This window comes from Callospermophilus lateralis, chromosome 7 (assembly GCF_048772815.1).
Source record: "Callospermophilus lateralis isolate mCalLat2 chromosome 7, mCalLat2.hap1, whole genome shotgun sequence".
NCBI lineage: Eukaryota > Metazoa > Chordata > Mammalia > Rodentia > Sciuridae > Callospermophilus > Callospermophilus lateralis.
In genome coordinates this window covers 81494760-81517734 of record NC_135311.1, presented here as the reverse complement: position 1 = coordinate 81517734, position 22975 = coordinate 81494760, and the positions used below count along the sequence as shown (strand labels likewise).

The following is a 22975-nucleotide window of genomic DNA, read 5'->3' as shown; positions in this document are numbered from 1 at the left end:
ATGGGAGGTCAGGCTAACTTCTAGTTGTGCTAGACCACATGCTGGCCTCTTCTTTGTACCAGCTAAATGAAAACAGAGGCCACCTGGTACTCCAAACGCTGCTACTGCACCCTGCTCAGCTCTACTAGGAGTTTTCACCTCCTACAGATTCCCAGAGCACAGTTGAATTTGTACTTTCCTTTGCTCCTAGAGTGGGAAAAGAAGTCAAACTATCATTCCATGGTGACGTTTCCCACTAAATACACATACAGGACCTCACATGAGCTCAAAATTGACCGTCCCAGTAGGCAGTGGTTATTTATGCTTCCCAAAGTGTATGCCCTTGCAACTGGACCTCTTCTCCCTCTAGAGCCCCAACCCAGAGTTCTCTTCAACTTGGGAAAAAATGATTTATTATTTTATGAATTTTGAAAATAGCCTAAATGAAAAAAAATGGTATTAATATTTTTTAGAAACTCTGCAAATACACTTCATTTCTGTCTTGGTGAATCCATTGAACCCATTCAAGCCTCTGCACAATAATATTAAAGGTTCAGTATTCATTGAGCCCTGGTCAAAATGCTTCACATTTATTAATTCCTTGAATACTCACAACTCAACTCTCTAAGATAGTAGTATTTATACTCCCATTGTTGAGATGAAGAAATTAAGGCATTGAGAGTGTAAGTAGCTTTCCAAAGAGCTTAAGAACTAAAGTAAGTAAGCTATAGAGAGCAGAACCAGATAATTTAAACCCCAGCAGGTAGACTGTAGAAAGCCTGTTGTTTGTTTGTCTTTGTCATGCTAAAGATTGAATCTAGGGCCTCACATACACTAGGCAAATGCTGTACCACTGAGCTACATCCCCAATCCAAGACTTCCCCCTTAACTACTGTGTTAAGCTGCCTCTTTTCATCCAAAAATTAAACAGGATTTTCTGTGAATTAAAAAAAAAAAAAAATGAAGAAGTGGATTTTAAAAAATTTCCTTATAAGGCTTTCAAAGTAAGATTTTGGATAGCTAATTTTTATTCCTTCTTAGTTACAAGCAACATCAACACTGGTGTATATATTATCAAGAAAATTTTAATAAAAAAGTTCTGAATATTCTGCATAGGAGCATCATAGCTATAGCATGCTCGTGAAAAAACTGAGAAGCAATGGCTAGGGAGTGGCCTAGACGTAAATTGATAGGTATACAAGGCAAATAACCGACAGGCAACAGCATCTTTGCTGTTGTCCATTGGGCCATGTAATTCCCTGAATTCTTTGCAAGTCACTGGCTAAACACTGAAGACCCACAGTGGAAGGGGGTCTTCTTTATACTGAACAGATTTCCAGTTTAGTAGAGGTGATAGAGAAGTAAGGTGACAATTTCAATAAAATGTGGTAAGTACCTCAAATTTGCAAAGACTTGAGAACTTGGTCTAAGTAGTTCTTAGAAGGCCTCTTGATGGAAAAAAAAAATGCAAATGCCTAAGCTGAATCTTTAAAGGATGATTTTAATATTCCAGGCATATGAGCAAAAGCAAAGAGCTGTGAAACAGCAATATCAAAATTGTGAGTCTACATGATTAACCATGGAGATAAGAACTAAGAAAATCCAGTTAAAAAACACAAATGTCTAAGTTACACAATAAAAGATTTCTACATCAATAGTCTCCCTTGGGGCTGGAGTTGTGGCTCAGCAGTAGAACACTTGCCTAGCATGTGTGAGGCCCTGGGTTCCATCCTCAACATCACAGAAAAATAAATAAATAAATAAATAAAGGTATTGTGACTGATTAATTTATATATATATATATTAGTCTCCCTTTATTCATGGGGAATACATTGCAAAACCATAACATGTGCCAGAAGCTCTAGATAGTCCCACACACTTTACAAACTATATTTTTTCTTATAACACATAGCCATGATAAAGTTTAATTTATAAATTAGTCACAGAAAGAGATTAACAACAATAACTTATCATAGTTCTTATCTACCTTACAATTTTTTAAAAAATTTTTATTATGAGTTGTTCAAAACATTACATAGTTCTTGACATATCATATTTCATATTATTATTATTATTATATATATATCATATTACGTTGAAAACTTTCACTTTTCACTTAAAAGAAGCACCTTATAGCTTCTCTTTTGCCAGCTTCATTACCTTTGTGCTTTGGAGCCATTATTAAGTAAAATGAGGGTCACTTGAACACCAGCACTGCAACACTGACAGTCCATCTGAAAACCCAGAGGACTACTAAATGACTAATGGGGCGTAGTGCACACAAAGTGGACACAACGGACAGAGGGATGATTCACATCCTGAGCAGGAAGGAGAAGGAACATGGAAAATTTCATTGTGCTTCTCAGAATGGCATACAATTTAAACTTATCTATTGCTTATTTTGGGAATTCTCTATTCAATATTTTCAGACCGCAGTCACCCTCAGGTAACTGAAACCATAGAAAGAAAAGCCACCGATGTGAAGGGACTACTGTATAGGAAACATCTGTTGCATTACAACTTCTCTATTTGCACCCCAATGGTTGTAGTCATGTTTGAATATTAATGTCATTCTGAATTAGAAATCTTGGGAGATTTTTTAGTTGATTTTTTTTTTTAAAGTATGTTGGTAGACATCTTTTTTAAATATTTTTTTTTAGTTGTAGTTGGACACAATATCTTTATTTTATTTATTTTTATGTGGTGCTGAGGATCGAACCCTGTGTCTCCCATGTGCTAGGCGAGCGCTCTACTACTGAGCCACAACCCCAGCCCTCCCAAAATCTCAGTACTGTTTTGCTATTTGTGCATTTATAGAACTAGTAAATAATGCTATTTTAATACTTTATTGGTGTCTGTGACAATTTTCACAAATGGTCTGTTTTCTCTATACATTTTTTATCTAAACAGATATTTACTTAGTTCTTTAAAGGGAATTAAAGTAATTTTTTTGATGTTTCAGGACAAAATATTCCTACTTGTCTGGCAAAAAAAGGAACTGGGAGCTAAAAATAACTTAATTGGTTACCTCTGAGGATTAAATAAACTCCCAACTCTACATTTTCATTGTTTAAAAGACAAATCTAAAGAATTTCATTGATTTCTAAAGTTAATTTTCACATTTTGTTCTCATTTCTTTTCCTAAGGTTCAACGAGAAAGTATATTTTAGTTTAAAAGAATTTGCAAAGTAATGACAACAAGTAGAATTTAACCCTCTGTGTGATATTTTAGTCAGCATAGGCTATCCATAATAAATAGTAGAAATGACTGTGGCTAAGAGATTTATTAGGACTTATCATGAAAAGCAAATAGTGTACAGGGGCCAGAGATTCTGATTTCTCTGTTTAGAAAAAGTAAGAAAGTTAGTGATCATATTAATGGTAATTACCAAGACTTAGCATTATTTGTGTGCCAGGGACTGTATCTGTATCATTTCTAACTATTATAATAAGTCAACAGGGAAGTTAATACTTTATCTTTTCTAAAGATAAAGAAATTGAGGCAGAGAAATTAAGCAATGTGCCAGAGGGAGTGGTTTGTGAAGTAATGCCAGCGAGCCATTAAGTGTGGAGATTCCTTATTGGTTGACTGCTGTATCTAGTTTATGCTAATTAAGATAAGCTGTGTGTAATATGTATACCCCTCCTGTCCTACAATAAACGGCTTCCACTCCTGCTGTATCAATCTACACAAGTTGCTGGTCACCCCCTGGTTATTTTGCTGCAGCCAGACTGCGGCATCATGGGAGTAGTGAATTTGTAGGAAGGGAAGCATTCAAGTGAAAGATGAGATAATCCCTACAATGCTCTATTCTCCAAGTTGCCTACTTTTCTTATCTTCCTCACTGGTAAAGATCAGTTTAGCTCCTTTAACCTGGGAATAAACCAGAAACGTCTCTTACCAAGCTTGGAAAAACTCAGTATTGTAGAATTCAATAATTCTATTCTTAATAAAGTATTATTTTTTTGTAAACCTTGCACTATTTGTAACCTTCTCTAGCAAGAAAAGGTCTCAATACTTTACACCATCCTGTTAGTCATCCAAAATGTTGCCAAGACATTTAGGACTCAGATATTTTCTTCCTTCTACTCTAATTCTCAATTTAACTGTGTTTTAGGTTTTGCTGCTGTTATTTGTTTCTGTGTAATGAGGTTCCCATTATTATCAATGAGAGTTTGAAAATTTATAAAATTAATACTTTTGGATCATGGCTACTGATATTGTTTTTTAAGGATAATCTTAATCAGATGTTCTTTGTACAAAACAGTTTTCACAAAGCAAGCACACAATGATAAAGTTCAGGCCTAAGAGGGATCTTGACATTAGTTTCTACAAATCTCTTATTTTTCAAATGAAAAAACTGAAACTTGAGGCCCGTTTTATATTGCTAGTTGATTGGCATGATTGTGTCAGGATTCCCTAGTCCTTTAGAGCGCTTAGTAAATCATTTGTATAATTATTAATGTATAAACTGAAATTCTCCACCCTAGACACACTCACACACACACTTACACACACAATTGAATTCTGTCAGGTTCAGGACTGTTTGCTTTGTTCTCTGCCACATCACCAATGCCAAGCACAAGCTCTTGAACATTATAGGTGCTTAATAAAAATTTGTTATATAAAGGAATGAATGGATGGATGGATGGACTCATTAGAATATGTGCAAATTCACCTGTGACTTGGATACCAGTGTTGGCTTGGGAGCCATAAAGCTAAATAAGAGAGGGTACAGAAGACAGGCAGACAGAGAAACATATGGCTACAAAAGCCCAGAGGAATAATTCACTCTGGAAATGATGTTTTCCTGCTTCTGGATTGGTAAGACACCCCTAGGTAATATGGGCTTAAAGCCTCACCCTGGAGTTCTTTATCACCTGGACCCTGGACATAGAGCTCCTCTTGAGAACAGACACACCATTTCCCCCTAGACCACGGCATACTGCATTTCTGTTCTGTTTTAGTCTAGAAGAGTGGCTCATAGTAAGTTAAAAATACACCAATGTGTCCACAGTTTCAGAAGAACAGATGACTCACAGTTCAAATCACATGAAGGGAAATAATTATAAGTCAGCTGTGAACTTATTGATTCCAGAATAATTTAAGGCACTAGCCTGCCTGGTTCAATGAAGACATTGGTGGAATCTTCTCCAAATGTGGTCCATAATCATGGGTAGAATTAATTTCCCAGTCTCCTTAGGATCCTTCTGATATTGCTACGTGGTGCTGCAAAGCTGAGGGGTTCCATAATAGTCAGGTTGAAGTCTTCTTCCCATTGAGGAGGGCACCGGAGGAGAGAAATGAGATTCCTTCTCCCCCATGTTTACATTCAAACTTCCAGTCAGTAGGAGTCAGAATTGGTGAGTAAAGCAGTCCTCTGAGCTCTTTCTAGCCACTACACAAATTATTGTCAGAACATGTTCTAACCTCTAGTGAGAAAGTGCCAAGTGCCACTAAAGAAGGATGAATACTCCCCAGGGGCACAAGTCCAACCCATCAAATTATATCACCGTCCTCTCTTCCAGAAGGGTGCCAGACTGGTAACTAACTCCACCATATGACTCAGGTAAGGGTGCATATGCAGTTGTTGATATGGTTGTAGTGGAAATAGAAATAGCTTTATAGAATTAGGTCATCAGTTCTCTCACATTATTGGGGTTCAAATATTTCTAAGTGAATTTCTTCATATATAAATTTATCAATGATCAGTGACTATCAACAGACTATTATCCATGGGTTAGTTGGACAATACAGGCCTTTTGTATAGAATAACTTAGAATGGAGCTAAATGAAAAGTTAGGTAAATAAGAAAAATAGCATGTCATATCCTAAAGAATGTAGCAGAGATGTTCAATTTAAAACTCTTTTGTTAATAGAGATTTTAAAATTCTAAGGAACTGGAACAGTAAAGAATTTAAATTCTATGGCAGTCTCAACAACAAGAGGGGGGGATAGTTTTGCTATATAATTCGTTTTAGCTGAAAGAGACAGGCAAAGTGGTCAACACTTTGAAATTGAATGTTTAGAAGTACTAAATCAAATGTATAGAGTTTTTATAACTCCTAGTAGTGGTCAATGTAGAAATAACACAAGAAAGCAAACAAAAAGAGTGCATTGACTTCATTGCATGGAGTACAGAAGTGTAACTGTGAATTGGGATTAAGAAGGAAGGGTTGCTCACAGAGTTTATTTGTACGTACTTGTATACATCATAATATATACATATTCACAATAATGAGGAATGGGGATTCTTGCAAAAGGATGACCAACAGGTAGCAGCAGTGGACATGTAAAAATTATAAGCTGTCATTGGTTTGGTCCCAGTACCACTGGTCCTTGTCCTGGTGTTGATGGCTACCACGAAAGTGGTAAGAGCAGATCAAATCATATTAACCTGTCAGAGAACCCAAGTATTTCATAGAGATCAGTGAACCATACCAATATTTGCACAAATGCAAAAAATAAAGTTATTTTGGTAATGAATTTAATTCATTATGTATTCTCAAAGTTCTTAAAAGAGAACTTTACAACTGTAAGTACCAAACTGCTGACATGGAAAATATTTCGTATTTATCAAGATTCAACATATTTATTGGTTGAATAGTCCAATGGCATATGAAGCAAATGAGAGAGACTACCAGTGGAACCATTCTTTCTTCAGTAATTAAAACATTTCCACACTCTAGAGATTCACATCTTTTCAAGAAAACAAGATTTTTGATAGTTCAAAGAAAGGTTAGCCAACAAATCCATGTTTATCAAGAACCAGAGTGACAACTAAAGCTTGAAAATGCCCAGTTTGAAGTCGTTCATAAGGACTTAAAATTAGTGAGTTTTTTTTTATTTCTTGTCCATTATCACCATTTCTAATTTACTTTAAAACACAGAATTAGCTACATGAAGAGAAAAAGAAAGTAAATGTGGTGAAGTAGAAGCAGCAAGCACACTCTAAGGGTTGGCTATGGGGAAGACTGATCATCCCTTTTCCACACTCCGTTAATTTCATTTCAGAGTTAAGAGTGTGCCACCACATCCTCCTCAAACTCAAATGACAAATTTTTACTACAGTTATAATGTTTTTGATGCATAGATATTATCACTCTCATTCTAGTGTTCCATGTACCTTGTCTCTTAAAAATAGATTTTTTTAAAAAAGGTTGAACAAAACACTATAAGATTTTATGAGAAGCAGTTATTTCATGGTACAGGGACCAAGTAAATCTTTCTTATGAAAGATTATTTTTCATCAAGATCCTTGAATCAGGAAGAAATTTAGCCATACAGAATAGGAGAGTGTAATCTAGGAGAGAGTTGAGCCCAAACAAAGACAAGGAGGCAACAGGCAAAGAACAAATCAGTCTAACTTGAGCTTACAGTGTGGGAAAGGGAAGAAGGGATAATCGTGATGAGGGTCTTAAATTTGGGGTCAGAATGAGAAATTTGGGAGGCAATAAACTAGAGAATTCCAAAATCACTCCAATGAATTTGGAGACAGAGAATTAGGGTAATTTTCAACTCTGCACCTTTCAGCACAATTAACTCTCATAATAACTCGATAAATTAAAGATTAAGAAGTCAATGTTTAAAGAGAGAAAAGTGAGGTTCAAGCTAGCTAATACTTGTGTACATAAGATACTTGGATAGAAGGTGACAAAGCTGGAGATTATGACCCCACAGCATATGCTCCTTCTACTATGCTACATTGACCCTGTTGTATTGACATCTTTAGTTTAGTAAGCTTTCCGTCTGGGCATTCTGCCATATGACTGTGTCTTTGCTTCCCAAAAACATAGCACATGCTTGGCATATAGCATGTGATCAATAAGTGTCAGCTGAATCAAAGAATGAAAACCTAGCAACCTGTTGTCAGGGTAGAACTGGAGCATGGGAGGGAGACAAAGGTTTAAGATATTCAAGTTAGGAAGCCTTCTGCTGAGTTCTCACTGGTGTAGCTATAAGATAGAAGAGTTGAAAGGCATTTGTCATAAATTCAAAGAGCACTTATTGAATACTTTGACTTCAGGCTAAGCAAAAGGGTACTTTTTCTTTCCACTCTTGTTAAATGGTTGCTATCAACCCAAAGAGATCAGATTATTGTCCCAAGAGGCCATCGGGGCCATGTAGGGAAGCACCTTCTTTTGAAAGTGTTTGCTCAGAATAACAGACACAGGAACTACCTCTTCTCCTTTCATATAGTTAACTCCAACATTGGAACTTCCAATGTTTTATTAGCATAAAATAATCACAAATAACCATGATGATTTCTGAAAATTACAAAATGAGTGTTTCTTGGAAGATCAGAGGATCACAATTCAAAATTTCCTTAAAAGGAACATTCCATGGTTTTGTGATATATCTTCTGGAGATAATAGGACCAATGACCTCTGGTAATCTGTTTGGAGCTTGTAACTTGAAAATAGATTAATTGATGAGTGCCTTTGTTTTGCTCTAAATAATGGAAGTGTAACAGTGGGCAAGTTTTTATAAAGGCATAAAAATGGTCATAAAAACCTTTTTCTGTCCTGTTGACAGTGATTCTGTAAAAACCAGTGACTAGGGACAGCAGGATGAGAAAAATGCCTAGCACCTAGCACCAATTATCAGGGATTAGTAGACACTGTTTGATTGATTTAAATTGCCTCCTGTTTGCCAGCTACAGGCATGAGAGATAATAGTGAAGGCAATTCAAATGCTCAAGCATCAAATTACAGTCACAAAAAGAGAATCTTGTGTCTATAACTTGGTGCAATTAATTCTCCCTCTTTAGTCAATGCTGATGAGCTTTAAAAATTAGAATCCTAGACAATAATAGAGCAAATAAATTTGAACATATAAAGCATACCAAGTAATGGGGCCATAAATGCTCGTAAAAAGAAGTAATAAATTTGTTTTAAATTGCCAAAATCATCATTTTAGAGTATTTATTATATACATGACACCGTGATAAGCATCGTAAGGGTACAATCATGAAGAAACATTTTGGGGATGGGGCAGATAATATAATCAAAGGTACATAAACAAGGTACAAAGCAGAAGAAACGTAAGTAATATTCTAGAGAGAACAAAGGAAAAAATTGCTTAAATCCATTGGGCTAAATAAAGATGGTTCTTACGGAGAAGGTTGCCATTAAGTGGGGCTTTGAAGTTTAGGAAATATTTCACTAAGTGGAAAACAGAAGAAAATATTATAGCTGAGAATCAAGTATAGATTTAGAAGCAAAAAAGTACAGGATGCACGGCTTGCATATGAGTGGTATAGTGGAAGATATACCTAGTGAGATAAACTGGAAGAAGATTATGAAGGGCCTGAAACTTTGTGCTAAAAAATTAGCAGTTCCAGCCAATCTTTCTGTGATGATGGAAATGTTCTATGTATGTACTATCCAATATGGTAGCCACTGGGTGTATGTGACCATCGAGCACTTAAATGTGGCTAATTCAACTAAGAAACTAAAAATTTAATTTATGTAAATACAAGTATCCACAGTGGCTAGCGGGTACTATATTGGGCAGTGCAGATAATGGCCACCATGCACATTTTTGCACAGGAGAGTGACATGATTAGAAAAGTGCTTTAGGATTAGTTTTGCTTCACACCAATAAAAATTTTATATATATTTGGAGGGATAGTTCTCTGCAAATTACTTACTGCTTATGTAACTCCACAAAATCTTTAGTTTTATGATTCCATCTAGATGGAAAAACAGTGTGAAAGTTAATTAATTGTATTACAGAACAATTAATAGAAGAAATGTAGCTAAATAGCCTTGATAAAAACAGGAGCAGATGGTAAATTTAAAAATTTTCTAGCACACCAATATGAATGGCTTATGACTGTTGAGAAATAACACATTTTATTCCTTGGATGGAAAGATATCTTACTCATCCTAGGCTGATTAATGTATGCATTACTAATACATTGTTCATAAGACATACAGAAAAGACATAAAAATAAGTCATGTAGACACTCAAAAGGGCATTCCGAAATATATGTGAGATTTAAAAATTTCAGGCCTCTAGGTTCACAGAATTGCTATTTGTCAATAATGATAAAAAGGAATAAAAATTCATAATGTGTTGTTTTCTGTGAAAACAAAATTTTTAAAAAAATTCATCTCATTTGTTTGCTTTTCTCTGATGTGTCTATGGAACTTAAAAAAGCCTTTACTTAAAAGCATATGGCAGAATATTTATGTAAATCAAAATGAAAATGCTTCTCTATTTTACCTGCAGCTTTGAAATTGAGAAATTCCTTGGAATTCAAGTTGATGCCTTATTTACATCTATAGTAGCCAAGTTAGGCTGACCTGTTGACTGATGTAGACTAGATTTGTTGGAATTACAGTATTCCAACAAACAGGTAAAATATTTATGCCAAAGGATGCACATTGAAATTCTAATGAATTTGCAAATATGTTCAGGAAGCAAGTAGAAATTTCCCTCTTCAACTTACACAAGAGGTTGCCCAACATGGAGGCCAAATCTAACATGCAAATTACTTTGGAGCTCAAATGGCTGCCATACACCAAGAGCTGTAGATGAAAACCGAGAGATGTGGTCAGTAAGCAGTGTATGCCAGGTCCCCTTCACAGCAAGTTGTCCTGTAACTCCTCTGGGATGCACAGAGTCCCTCACTGTGTATCTATTTTTGTAAGTTAGTAAGCTGCTTGAGTCCATTTGATTGATTCTATCCTCAGACCAAAAACCATGAAGTCATCCTTGATATTTTCTTTTTCTGTCACACGCCATACATCATCTGTCAAGAAATCCTCTTTATTTTATCTTATTCTATGTAGCTAGAGTCTAACCAGTTCTCCCTGCTACCACAGTCCGGCTGCAGCAAAATAACCGGGGGGGGGGGGGGGGGGTGTGATGAACAACTTGTGTAGATTGATACAGCAGGAGTGGGAGCCGTTTATTGTAGGACAGGAGGGGTATTTATACATTCCACACAGCTTATCTAATTAACATAAACTAGATACAGCAGTCAACCAATAAGGAATCTCCACACTTAATGGCTCGCTGGAGTTACTTCACAAATCACTCCCTCTGGCATTTTGCCAGGCGCCATTCAGACTTGTTTACAGATTCTAACATTTTCCAGGCGCCATCCTGACTTGTTTACAGACTCTAACACCCTGCCTCTGCTGCCAATGTCCCAGTCCGTGCCTCTGCCATTTCTCTCCTAAGTCACAGTAGCCTCCCAATCGTTCTCCCAGCTGCAACCTCTGCTCTTTTACCTATTCCCAAACCCCAAAACAGACAATCCTTTTAGTTAGTTTATATTAGTCTTGGCTCAAAATTCTTCACTAGTTTCTGGATTAATACAGAGTAAAAGTCCAAGAACATACAGCAGTTTACAAGTTCCTGAGTGACTTGGCTCCATTGCTTTCTACTTTTCTCTCCCCATTCCCGCTCCGGCCACATGAGCCTCCTTGCTGTTGCCAGAACATGCCAGAAATATCCACCCTAAGATATTTGAACTGACTGCTCCCTCAAGTTCTCAAATCTTTGCTGGAAAGTCATCTTCTCAATGAGGCTTTCACCAACCGTATTTAAAACTGTAATCAGCAATCTGATTCTCCTTTACTTTTTCTTTCCTCATGGTATTTATCACTTCCTGACAACCATATGCTATACTAACTTATGACATCTTTTGTTTATATTCTCCTTCTAGATAGGTGCTCTAGATATGTGTTTTTTCACCTTGTTCCTGGCAGTAGAGCAGGTATATAGTGGATGCTTGAAACATAGTAGGTGATCAATTCATTGACAGAATGAAAACTATCATCAGGAAACACTATTTTTTGTGACTTGTGTAGCTTAATTGTGTATTTATAAACTATTATGTTTCTAGACATTAGGAAGACACTGCCTTAGCTAGATTTCCTCAGCACCTAAAGCTACTCTCCAATAAACAAACAAACAAACATAAGTTTGGAATCCCTATAAGTGGCATTAATTCTTTCAAGTCATCAGGGTGTAATTGTAAAAGACTTCAGTATGTTTGTTTTTTAAAGGAATAGAATGCTTACTTTTTCCTGTTAGAGTAAGTTCTGAATTTCTTTGGCTGACCCTAAGCATTCTATAAGTACAGATATAGATATGGGCCAGGCATTGTTCAAAGCACTAGAAATATAAACATTTCTAGGACATAGTTCCTGCCTGTGAGGAGCTAGAAGCAGTGAGAGAGACTCAGCTGTAAACAAAGAATTACCTACATATAATTACCTACATGTTTATAGAAGCAATTTGATTCTAAATGCAACAATAAAGTCCCAAGAATTGCAAATTAATTTTGAGAACTGTTCATTAAGTGATAAACCAGCATGGAAGAGTTAAGAGGACAAAGAAGGAAATAAAAAGAGAGAGATGGTCTTGGGTCTGAATCCCATACTTCAACACCTTGTATTCCCAATGAGTAACTCCTTATCAAGTATGGTACACATACAGAAAAGCACAGTACCTATTTGTACAGCTGAATGAGTTTGCACAAAATTAGCAATCCACGTGACCTTCCCCCAAATCAAGGAAGAAAATGTAAATTTTATATTCCCCCAAATCTCCTTGAGCTCCCTGTCACTTCTCTTTCTTTTGATAACCACTGTCCTGATTTCTTTCTCCCTGACCCCTGGAGACTGGAGATTGAACCCAGTGGCTCTCTGGGCTATCTCCTCAGTCCATTTTATTTTTTATGTTATTTAATGTTTGCTAAATTGCTTAGGGTCTCACTAAATTGCAGAGATTGGTCCGGAACTTGCAATCCTTCTGCCTCAGCCTCCCAAGTTGCTGAGATTATGGGTGTGCACCATTATGCCTGACCATTCTCCTGATTTCTAAGGACAGCTTAGTTTTGCCTGTTTTTGCACTTATGTAAATAGAACCATAGAGAATATATCAATTGTGTCAGATGCTTACTCACTATCATATTTGTGAACCTCATCCATATTGTTATGTATTCTTGTAGACTATTGATTCTTGTTGCTTATGGCCCTGTATTTTGTGAGTATAGTACAGCTTCTTTATATATTTTATAATTGATGGCCATTAGGGTAGTTTCTAATTTGGGGCTCTTCCAAATAGTGCTCTGTGAAGGATCTCATACATATCTTTTGGTGAATATATATATTTACCAAATATATGTACATATTCAGCTTTAATAGTTATTTACTAATACTTTCCCAGAGTGGTTGTACAAATCGACATTTCCTCAGAGGGTCATGTGAATTTTGATTGCTCTATAGCCTAACTTTGGTAACTACTGTCTTTTTCCAATATAACCATTCTGAGGGGTATACAGTGGTATCATGATATTAATTTTCATTTTATATGATGACTAATAAAGTTATTATTTTTCATTTATTTGTTGATCATTTGAATTTCGACTGGGATATCATCTTTTTTGAAGTGTCTTCTTGAGTCCTTTGTCTATTTTTCTATTGGATCTCTTTTTTTCTTATCGAGTTTTAGAAGTTCTTTATATATTGAGTCCTTCATTGAATATATGTATTAAAAATATTTCACCTTTCAATAGGGTTCCTTTCATTATCTTAATTGTCTTTTGAGGAACAGAAGTTCTTCCTCTTAATGCACTTCAATTTATCATCTTTTCGTTATTAACACCTTTAGTGTCCTATTTAAGAAAACTTTACCTGCTGGTTATAAACTTCTTCTCCTCTGTTTTCTTTTAAAAGCTATGAATTTACCTTTTACATTTAGAACTAGAATCACATGGAATTGATTTTTGAGTATTGGGTTAAATCACTCTTTACCAGTGTAACCTAAAATTTAGTTTTGATTTCTTCTATCCAAAAGAGGGAAACAATGTCTGTGTCAACTTATCATGTGGTTTAAATGAGACAACATGATAAAGGGCTTTGTACTTTAAATCCCAAAACGTGTAAGACACTGCATTATACCCTGTGGCAGATGCAAAGATGAATCCCTTGCAAAAGTCACTGATGGCCTATTAAAAGACAGAATTGGGGAAATAATCATTCTGTAAGACAGAATAGAATAATTACCACAACAGAGTCATAAATAAAAGCATGATCATGGAAGAACAGCAAAGGTATAGACAATGGAGCTGGGCAACATGACACGCTGCAACCCAGTGACTCCAAAAGCTGAGGCCTGAGAATCACAAGTTGGAGGCCAGTCTCAGCAATTTACCAAGACTCTGTCTCAAAATGAAAAATAGAAAGGGCTAGTGGTGTAACTCAGTGTTAGAGCAGCCCTGGGCTCAATCCCTCAGCACTACAAACACAAGAATGGACAGTGGAGGAAAAAGAAATTGTGAAAAAAAAAAAAAGGACCCACATTAAAAAAGAAATGACCCAAAGTATGATTAGGCAAGGGAGATGGAAATTAAGTTATGATGGAGTTGTTTTAGTGTATAATTTTATCTCTTAAGATAAAATTAAGAATAAAAATATAGCTCCTTATTAGAGAGTGTGTGGTAGAACTGGAACTTTCATCAACTCAAAATACAGTTTATGGTACTACAAATGGATCAGATCCTTTTGGAAACTTAAAAAACAAGAACTACAAAATGTATTTTCCATTTTATCCATCAATTCCACTTTTGGAAATTTATTTTAAGGAATAAACACATGTAGAAAATTATGCACAGAGTTTATACCAGAATTGCTTATAGTAGCATAGCAGTAGAAGCAAAGTATAACATAGAGGATATGGTTATATAGTCTATGTCAAAGTATTTTAAGGAGCTCTTATAAACCCATATTTAAAATTAACTATACAGAGCATGGAAATGTGTGTTATTACAATGTTATGAAAAGCTACATATCTGGGAGAAAACCCATAGAACAAGAGTTAATAACTAGAATCAACAAATGGGACTTACTCAAACTAAAAAGTTTTTTCTCCTTTCACCGTTTTCTAAGGGTCATTTCATTCTTTTTTCCCAATTTCCTTCCTTCCTTTCTGTTTTTTCAGCAGATGTTATTTTTATATTTGGAGGAAAATGTGTTACCAAAAACAATTGTGGTGACAAATTTATCTCAGTGGATTTTCCCATTGCTCAAAGTCCTTTTATGTTTGAAAATCCTTGGTTTAAGAGGTTGTACAGGCAAGACACCATTCCTAATTATTGTACTTGTGAGTGTTGAATTTCTCTCATGTAGAAACAATAAGAGAGGTAAATAGGGAGCCTACATCCTGGGAACAAATCTTTACTCCTCACACTTCAGACAGAGCCCTAATATCCAGAGTATACAAAGAACTCAAAAAATTAAACAATAAGAAAACAAACAACCCAATCAACAAATGGGCCAAGGACCTGAACAGACACTTCTCAGAGGAGGACATACAATCAATCAACAAGTACATGAAAAAATGCTCACCATATCTAGCAGTCAGAGAAATGCAAATCAAAACCACCCTAAGATACCGTCTCACTCCAGTAAGATTGGCAGCCATTATGAAGTCAAACAACAACAAGTGCTGGAGAGGATGTGGGGAAAAGGGTACACTTGTACATTGCTGATGGGACTGCAAATTGGTGAGGCCAATTTGGAAAGCAGTATAGAGATTTCTTGGAAAGCTGGGAATGGAACCACCATTTGACCCAGCTATTCCCCTTCTTGGTCTATTCCCTAAAGACTTAAAAAGAGCATACTACAGGGACACTGCTACATCGATGTTCATAGCAGCACAATTCACAATAGCAAGACTGTGGAACCAACCTAAATGCCCTTCAATAGACAAATGGATAAAAATAATGTGGCATTTATACACAATGGAGTATTACTCTGCATTAAAAAATGACAAAATCATGGAATTTGCAGGAAATGGATGGCATTAGAGCATATTATGCTAAGTGAAGCTAGCCAATCCCTAAAAATCAAATGCCAAATATCTTTGATATAAGGAGAGTAACTAAGAACAGAGGAGGGAGAAAGAGCATGAGAAGAAGATTAACATTAAACAGGGATGAGAGGTGGGAGGGAAAGGAAGAGAGAAGGGAAATTGCATGGAAATGGAAGGAGACCCTCATGGTTATACAAAATTACATACAAGAGGAAGTGAGGGGAAAGGGAAAAAAAAACAAGAGGGAGAAATGAACTACAGTAGATGGGGTAGAGAGAGAAGAGAGGAGGGGAGGGGAGGGGAGGGGAGAGGCGGGGGGAAACTAGAGGATAGGAAAGGCAGCAGAATACAACAGACACTAGTATGGCAATATGTAAATCAGTGGATGTGTAACCGATGTGATTCTGCAATCTGTATACGGGGTAAAAATGGGAGTTCATAACCCACTTGAATCAAAGTGTGAAATATGATATGTCAAGAACTATGTAATGTTTTGAACAACCAACAATAAAAATTAAAAAAAAAAAAAGAAAACGGTGAAAGGTCCAAAGAAAACTTGATGATAGGTATTATGATGATGATGCTTTAAGCGATAAGGACATATGGGGCTTAAATGGCAGTTGCACTGACACTTATTGAGAATAACCTTGAAATTAGGCTCTGGGAATCTTGGTTACTTCTTTTACACGAAAGGAAGCATACATCCACTACAGACTGTTTTAAAAATTAAATATGACACATGCATAAATTTGTAATAAACTATACCTTATGTATAATTCTTAGGACAATTCCTGATTTATAGCAAGTTTTTATTGTGTGTCATGCCCAATTTGTCATGGCATCATTACTATCAACCAGACTGGTGCTTATTTTTTTAAAAAAATATTTATTTTTTTAGTTGTACATAATACCTTTATTTTATTTACTTATTTTCATGTGGTACTCAGGATCGAACCCAGGGCCTCACACATGCTGGGCAAGCGCTCTACCGCTGAGCCACAACTCCAGCCCCAGACTGGTACTTATGATTGATCTCCTTAGGCTCTCATGTGGGGGCAAGGGACTGCAACATGAGAAATAGTTTGCATTTTTTGTCAAAATCGCCACAGTTAGATTATAGATGGCATAAATATCTGTTAGGAGTAGATGAGGGTCTGAGCTTTAGGCTCCAACTCTCCTGGAGGGTTGAAGGAGCACTGGCGTGGGTAGAGAGTCCTCAGGCCTTCTTTGTGTACATGGATAAATGGTCCCTCCTTACAGACGCTTGAATAGTAGAGTAGAGCAGGTTGAGATGTGTGTCAGTCAGCAGTGAGACTTTCTAGGGATGGCTCAGGGAAACATTTCTACCCAAAGCCTCCTCCTCAAGGGTGTCCGGCCCTTTGGAAGTCCTACTCATCTTTCCCATGGCCACTTCTATTTCCTCTGCCATTTCCACAGAAAAGATCTAGATCCTGAGACCCTGATTCCAAACTGACAAAGTTCATTTTGATTTTCATATTTAATGTGTCATGTTTAATGATATATTCACATATGCATGTGTCATATTTAATGATATATTCTTGTTTATGTCTTTTTCTTTATATTTTTGTTTTTCTGCTACTTGTTTATCACTCTCAGATGTTGATGTTGTTTATGCATTTTTTTTACTATTGTTTACTTGCACTTCTACTTTTTTTTTTTCTTTTCTTTCCCCCTTCCACCGCCCCCCACCCCGCCCCAGCTAGGGATGAAATCCAGGGCCTCAAGCATGCCAGGTAAGCTGAGCGACAGCCCAGCACCTAAGTGCTCTTCTTACATACTCTCCAGCAGAACTAAAGTTCCTTGAAGGCAGCTATCATGTCTGTCTTAGTCACAGTCAGATCTTAAAACCCAGCACACTTTCCCAAAGGGCGACCAGAAGAGACATTTTAAATAATGCTTCTTTAGTGGACAAGATCTTTTTTATTTTTAAAACTCAAATGTGCTCAAAATCAAAGTTTCGGCTATTTGAACAGAATTTGAAATGGAGACAACTGTAATTGTAATAAATGTAAATCAATCTTAGTTTGTGTAACCTTATTCAGCCATGACCCATTTATATTTTTATCTAAATGCAGTATATTCAGCACAGGGAATGACATATTAGCTTTCTCATGACAAGAACCTATTTAGTGTTCCTTGACCCTTTCCTTCCCTCTCTTCCAAACCCTCAGCCTGGCTTTTAAGCCCTGTATATCCCTCTGAGGGAACACATTCACTCTGTGGAAGTACTTATGAACATCTTACCTTTTTCGCTCATCTCTCTCCACCCTGAGACACACCAAAAAGCACTGTGAGAGCCTAATGCTACACAAATGTTTTTGCTACATCTCTATCTGCTACAGTTTTCAGGCTATCTACAATTTGTAGTGCAACAATTTTGTTTTGGTACAGGGGATTGAACTCATAGGCACTTTACTACTGAGCTACATCCCCAGCCTTTTTAATATTTTATTTAGAGACAAGGTCTTACTGAGTTGCTTAGGATCCCACTAAATTGTTGAGGCTGGTTTTGAACTCTCAATCCTCCTGCCTCAGCCTCCCAAAAGGCTGAGATTACAGACATGCCCCACCACACCTGGCCATTACTTACCTGGCTATAATAAAAGACACTTAGAATTGTGTATTCATTCAAAGGACCAGGAGAGAGAGATGTGAAACGTGCTCTGCTATATTTTTGTCTGGAAAGAATGGTCTTGAAGACCCCTACAAGAAGGGGTCTCTTCAGTCCTGTGTGCTTCACCTCTACTGTGTCTGCTCACAAAGTAGGCCTTCATACCATGGACCCTGGAACTTTTTAAGTACTGTGTCAAAGTGAAGAGACAGCTCCCACTCCTTCTGTTGCTTAGTCTTAAGTAAGGGAGAAAAGTGAAAGCTGGGGCTGTAAGTGATGTGGCATATTCTAGGAGCAGACACCAATTTCCATGAATTGAAATACATGCCTCATTTAAGGCTACCAAATGACACAACGTTGACACATGGTTTCACAAGTGTCCTCAAAACATTTACCTTATAAAACGCAACTAATTAATTTTCGAGTTCCTTTTCTTGGGTAAAACAAAGTTTCAGCTATAGTCAAGCTTGATTAGAAGTTGCTTATGTGAAAAGACATAGAACAACAACAACAACAAAAAAAATTCCGCAAAGTTGAATTTGAAACAGTCTTTTTGTGTGTGTGGTGGTGGGGAGGGGTACTAGGGACCTAACCCAAAGGCACTTTACCACTGTGCTACATTCCCAGTCCTTTAAAAAAAATTTTTTTTTTTTTTTAGTTGTAGTTGAACACAATACCTTTATTTTTATTTTTATGTGGTGCTGAGGATGGAACCAAGCACCTTGCGCGTGCTAGGTGAGCACTCTACCGCTGAGCCACAACCTCAGCCCCTCCCAACCCTTTTTTAATGTTTAATTTTTAAGACAGGGTCTCTCTAAACTGCTTAGGCTGGACTTAAACTTGTGATCCTCCTGCCTCGGCCTCCCCAGCAGCTGGGATTACAGGCCAGGACCACCTATTTTGAAGCAGTTGGAGTGTTATTTTCTCTTTCACCAGATCTCAGATGCCAGCACCCATCAGAGCATCCTTTCTCTCACACAGCCTCCCACAGAGTCAGGCCTTGCATTCAGAGATCATATTCCCAGAGGGCATGGACCATCTCTCCACCAGGCAATGAAAAGATATCTTAATGGAGAAATGAGTCATCTTGGGAGCAAGCAGGAGGATGGGTACACCTTAACAATGGTCTGCAACAGGAAGAGGATCTATTACCCATTATGCCTTAGGCACCCACCTATATTCCTTCATACTTCCCATCAAGGGGGGGGTGTGTCTGATAACTCATAGGCCACTGACTGCACACTCCTCAGATCTAATTAATGATGCACACCTACTCCACCTACTAAGCCCTTTCCAATTCAAGGAGAATCCAGCACTCTACCACTGCCACCCCTTTTCTGCTCCATCTTCCCATTCTTCTAGATGGAAATAATTAATTGTACTTACTAATCCTTCTATTAATGAAGATTTCAGGCTAACACTAAGGCCTTATACTGAAATGAGCAAGAATTTGTGACACAGGCAGAAAGAAAAAAAAAAATCGAAACCAGCTGGCAAAACTTTCTTGAAGGGTAGCAACACCCGAAATAATAGAATTATTTTAAGAGGGAGGATTCTGAACCATGAATTCCCTTTTCTCCTACCCCCCATCTGTCATCACTGAAACACCAATAACCTTAAGAATAAATGATAAAATTCTGTGACTATTAGGTCCCCCCCACACACACACACTAAGATCCTAGGGGACTCAGGGTAACTGGTGTGTGTGTGTGTTGTGTGTGCGCGCGCGCACGTCTGGGAAGGTCTGGAAAAGCAAAAAGGTCTAGAGTTCCAAGTGACCCCGACCCTGTTCCCTTGGACACCTGGTCCCGGGGTGGCTGCGGCCTCGGGGCGGCATGCTCAGGGAAGAGCCGCGCTCTGGCGGCTGTGCAGCACGGAGGGGTGTGCCTGCGAGTTCCCTGCGAGCGCCTGTCCCCACCCCCGCATTCTGTGCCTGCCAGCGCAGCGTGACTGGCCGCCGCCGCAGACCCTGCTCCGGGAGGCGCGGAGCGCAGCGCGCAGAGCGGGGAGGCGGGCGGGCGGGCTGCTGCCTGGCGTCCGCCGCGCTGTCCTCCCTCCTCCTCTCCCTCCGCCCCTCCCCTGGCAGTCGCGCTGCCTGGGAACCCGGGAAGCCGCCTTGCCGCTGCTCAGAGCCCGCAGCTCGGGAGCGGGGACCAGCATCCAAACCGGGCGACGGGAGCGCGGAGACCACAGCCCTCGGGGCGGATAGGTGGAACAGGGCCCTGGTCTGGCAGAGAGTGTGAGAGTGCGCTCCAGCTCTAGGGCTGCACCCGTGCGCGCGGACCCCGCCAGTCCCAGCCTCAGCCCCAGCCCAAGTGGCCGCAGCCAAGGAACCTCCCCGCCTGCGCCCCAAGGCACGCGTGGTACAACCATGAACACCAACGAAGCCAAGGAGTATCTGGCCCGGAGGGAAATCCCTCAGCTTTTCGAGGTAAGAGGCTAGAGCCAACAGAGGGGTAGGAGGAGCTGGAGAGAGAATAGCCGGCGGTTCGGGGTAAGGTACTTGTGCCCTGTCACATCTTCCCCGTGCGGGGCACGGAAGTGAAGGCGCCTGCTGAGGCTCGCTCGCCCGAGGGTAGTCCCCTTTCCCGTGGTTTGCCGAGGTCGCTATCGGATGGCTGGGCTTAGAAGCCCTCCTGTCACCGATCAAGTTTCCGTCTCCAGACAGGGTTCTGAAAAGCAGCTGCCGGCTGAGCGCCCCTCGGATGTGGACACCCAGGGTTGCAGAAAGCGGCCTGGCCGTACTCTCTGGGGGCGAGAAGCAGTCAGGCCAGGTGAGTAAATTGTCGCCCAGCGTGAGACAAGGACAAGAAACAGAGAGGTCCAAAGCCCTAGTCCCTCTACACGGCTAAGGGTCCGGACCCCTGGAGAGAGGGGAAAGATGGGCGGAAGCAGCTGTCCCTAGGGACAGCTTGGAGGAGAGGGATGAAGATGCAAAAAACGAATCCCAGCCCATCAAGTGCAGCACTACCTCCCGGGTGGCAGGCACCCAGTGGTGCTGTGCGCTTTCGGTGAATGAACTCCTGAGCACGTTTTGCCTTCGCCTTGGAAGGAATGGTTCCCCTCGCTTGCCCCAGAAGCCGCAGCTTTTCCCCATCGCTGGCCAACCCACCTAGAGACAGCGGGTCGGGAAGGGAGCGGCGAGACGGGCGTGACTCCTGTTGCTGTCCTCAGACCGCATCACAGCATCATCTGCACCAGGGACCTGGCAGGTGGAGGGACTTTGAGAATGTGAGAGAAGAGGTTTGAGAAATGAGCTAAAGGAACCTTGGTTAGTTCTAAGCCACAGCCTCCGTCTGGGTTTTTTCTATTCTTCTCTCCATATTTGATTTTTTTTTAAATTGCTAAATCCTACATGCTTTTGCTTACATTAAAAAAGAAAACAAAAAAGAATGGAACAGAGCCAAGCTTCTCTGTAGGCAGAGCATTGAAAGAGGAAATGCATTCACTGCAAACCTGGCCTCCCAATTCTAAAATCAAAATGATAGACTGATGAACTAAAAGTCATGAGTTTGTATTTTTTCTATTTTGCGGATTTGTTCGGTTAAGAGGAATTTAAAATACCACTGGGGAAAATAATTTTGCCCCAATTTCCCCAACTATCTTTAAAATGGGTTGCCATAATTACATATCTTCCTTTTCTCTCACCTCTGTAAGTCACTGTTTTTAGGTCAAAGTCAAGATTTACAGGTAAATCTGAGTTCAAGCCTGGCATATGAAGCCCAAATCTAGCAAGTGTGTTATTCCTGTATGAAAGTAATCAGGTGGTGTTGCATAAGGATAGATCTTAAGAATGTTTGGGAATTGTAAGAGGTTTTTTTTGTTGTTGTTGTTGTTAATTTTCAAACGATAAATATGGAGATGAAAAGCGAATGGATTTTAAAAATTGCAGATGTTACTACTGAGATCAATTTTATTTCTACACTTCTTAAAAAGTAATATGTAGGAGAGCCACCTGATTGCAAAATACTGCTAAATAGTAGTCGTTTTTCTTTATGAATGTGGATACTGTTTTTCTTCCTTGATGAAGGCAACTCCAGAGAATCTGGGTAGTTAGTTCATGAAAATCTATGCTGCATATGAAAATAAGTGATTGCTGGTGTTCCTTGTTCAGGTTTGAGGCTTTTCATTGACTTTTCTGAATATGAATGAAACAATTTTAAGTAATGAGACCAGAAAAAGAAGACCACTTGCTTAGGTGAAATGCAGTAATACAGTGTACTTAGAATCAATCCTGGACAATAGGAAGATGGAAGGAGACTGCTGGTGACCTCAAAGGCTCCATCCTTCCAGTAAAATGCATCTGTGTTGTGCACAATACAAGAGAATAGCAAAATCTGGCAGTTCTCCATGTGATGACTGTAGACAGCAAAACCAAATAAAGTTTAGGTTTCTAAACTGGATTTTCTTCATCAAAACCACAATATTCTAGGTATGTGAAGTTTAACAATTAGGTATCTATCAAACCCTGAAATGTGGACATCAGACACCATTATAGGCCAAGAGAGTGTTGAATTTACATATTACCA

General features: G+C 38.7%; 1 protein-coding gene across 5 annotated transcripts in view; it reads left to right on the top strand.

Moving 5' to 3' along the window:
- The first annotated feature begins 20817 nt into the window (after positions 1–20817).
- The window catches only part of Ak5 (adenylate kinase 5), a 254755-nt gene continuing 252597 nt past the window's right edge, over positions 20818–22975 (top strand). For all 5 annotated transcript variants that reach the window (XM_077110122.1, XM_077110121.1, XM_076862280.2 and 2 more), the window contains exon 1: positions 20818–20877. In XM_077110122.1, coding sequence (XP_076966237.1) covers positions 20818–20877 — 60 coding nt within the window. The remainder of the gene's footprint in view (positions 20878–22975) is intronic.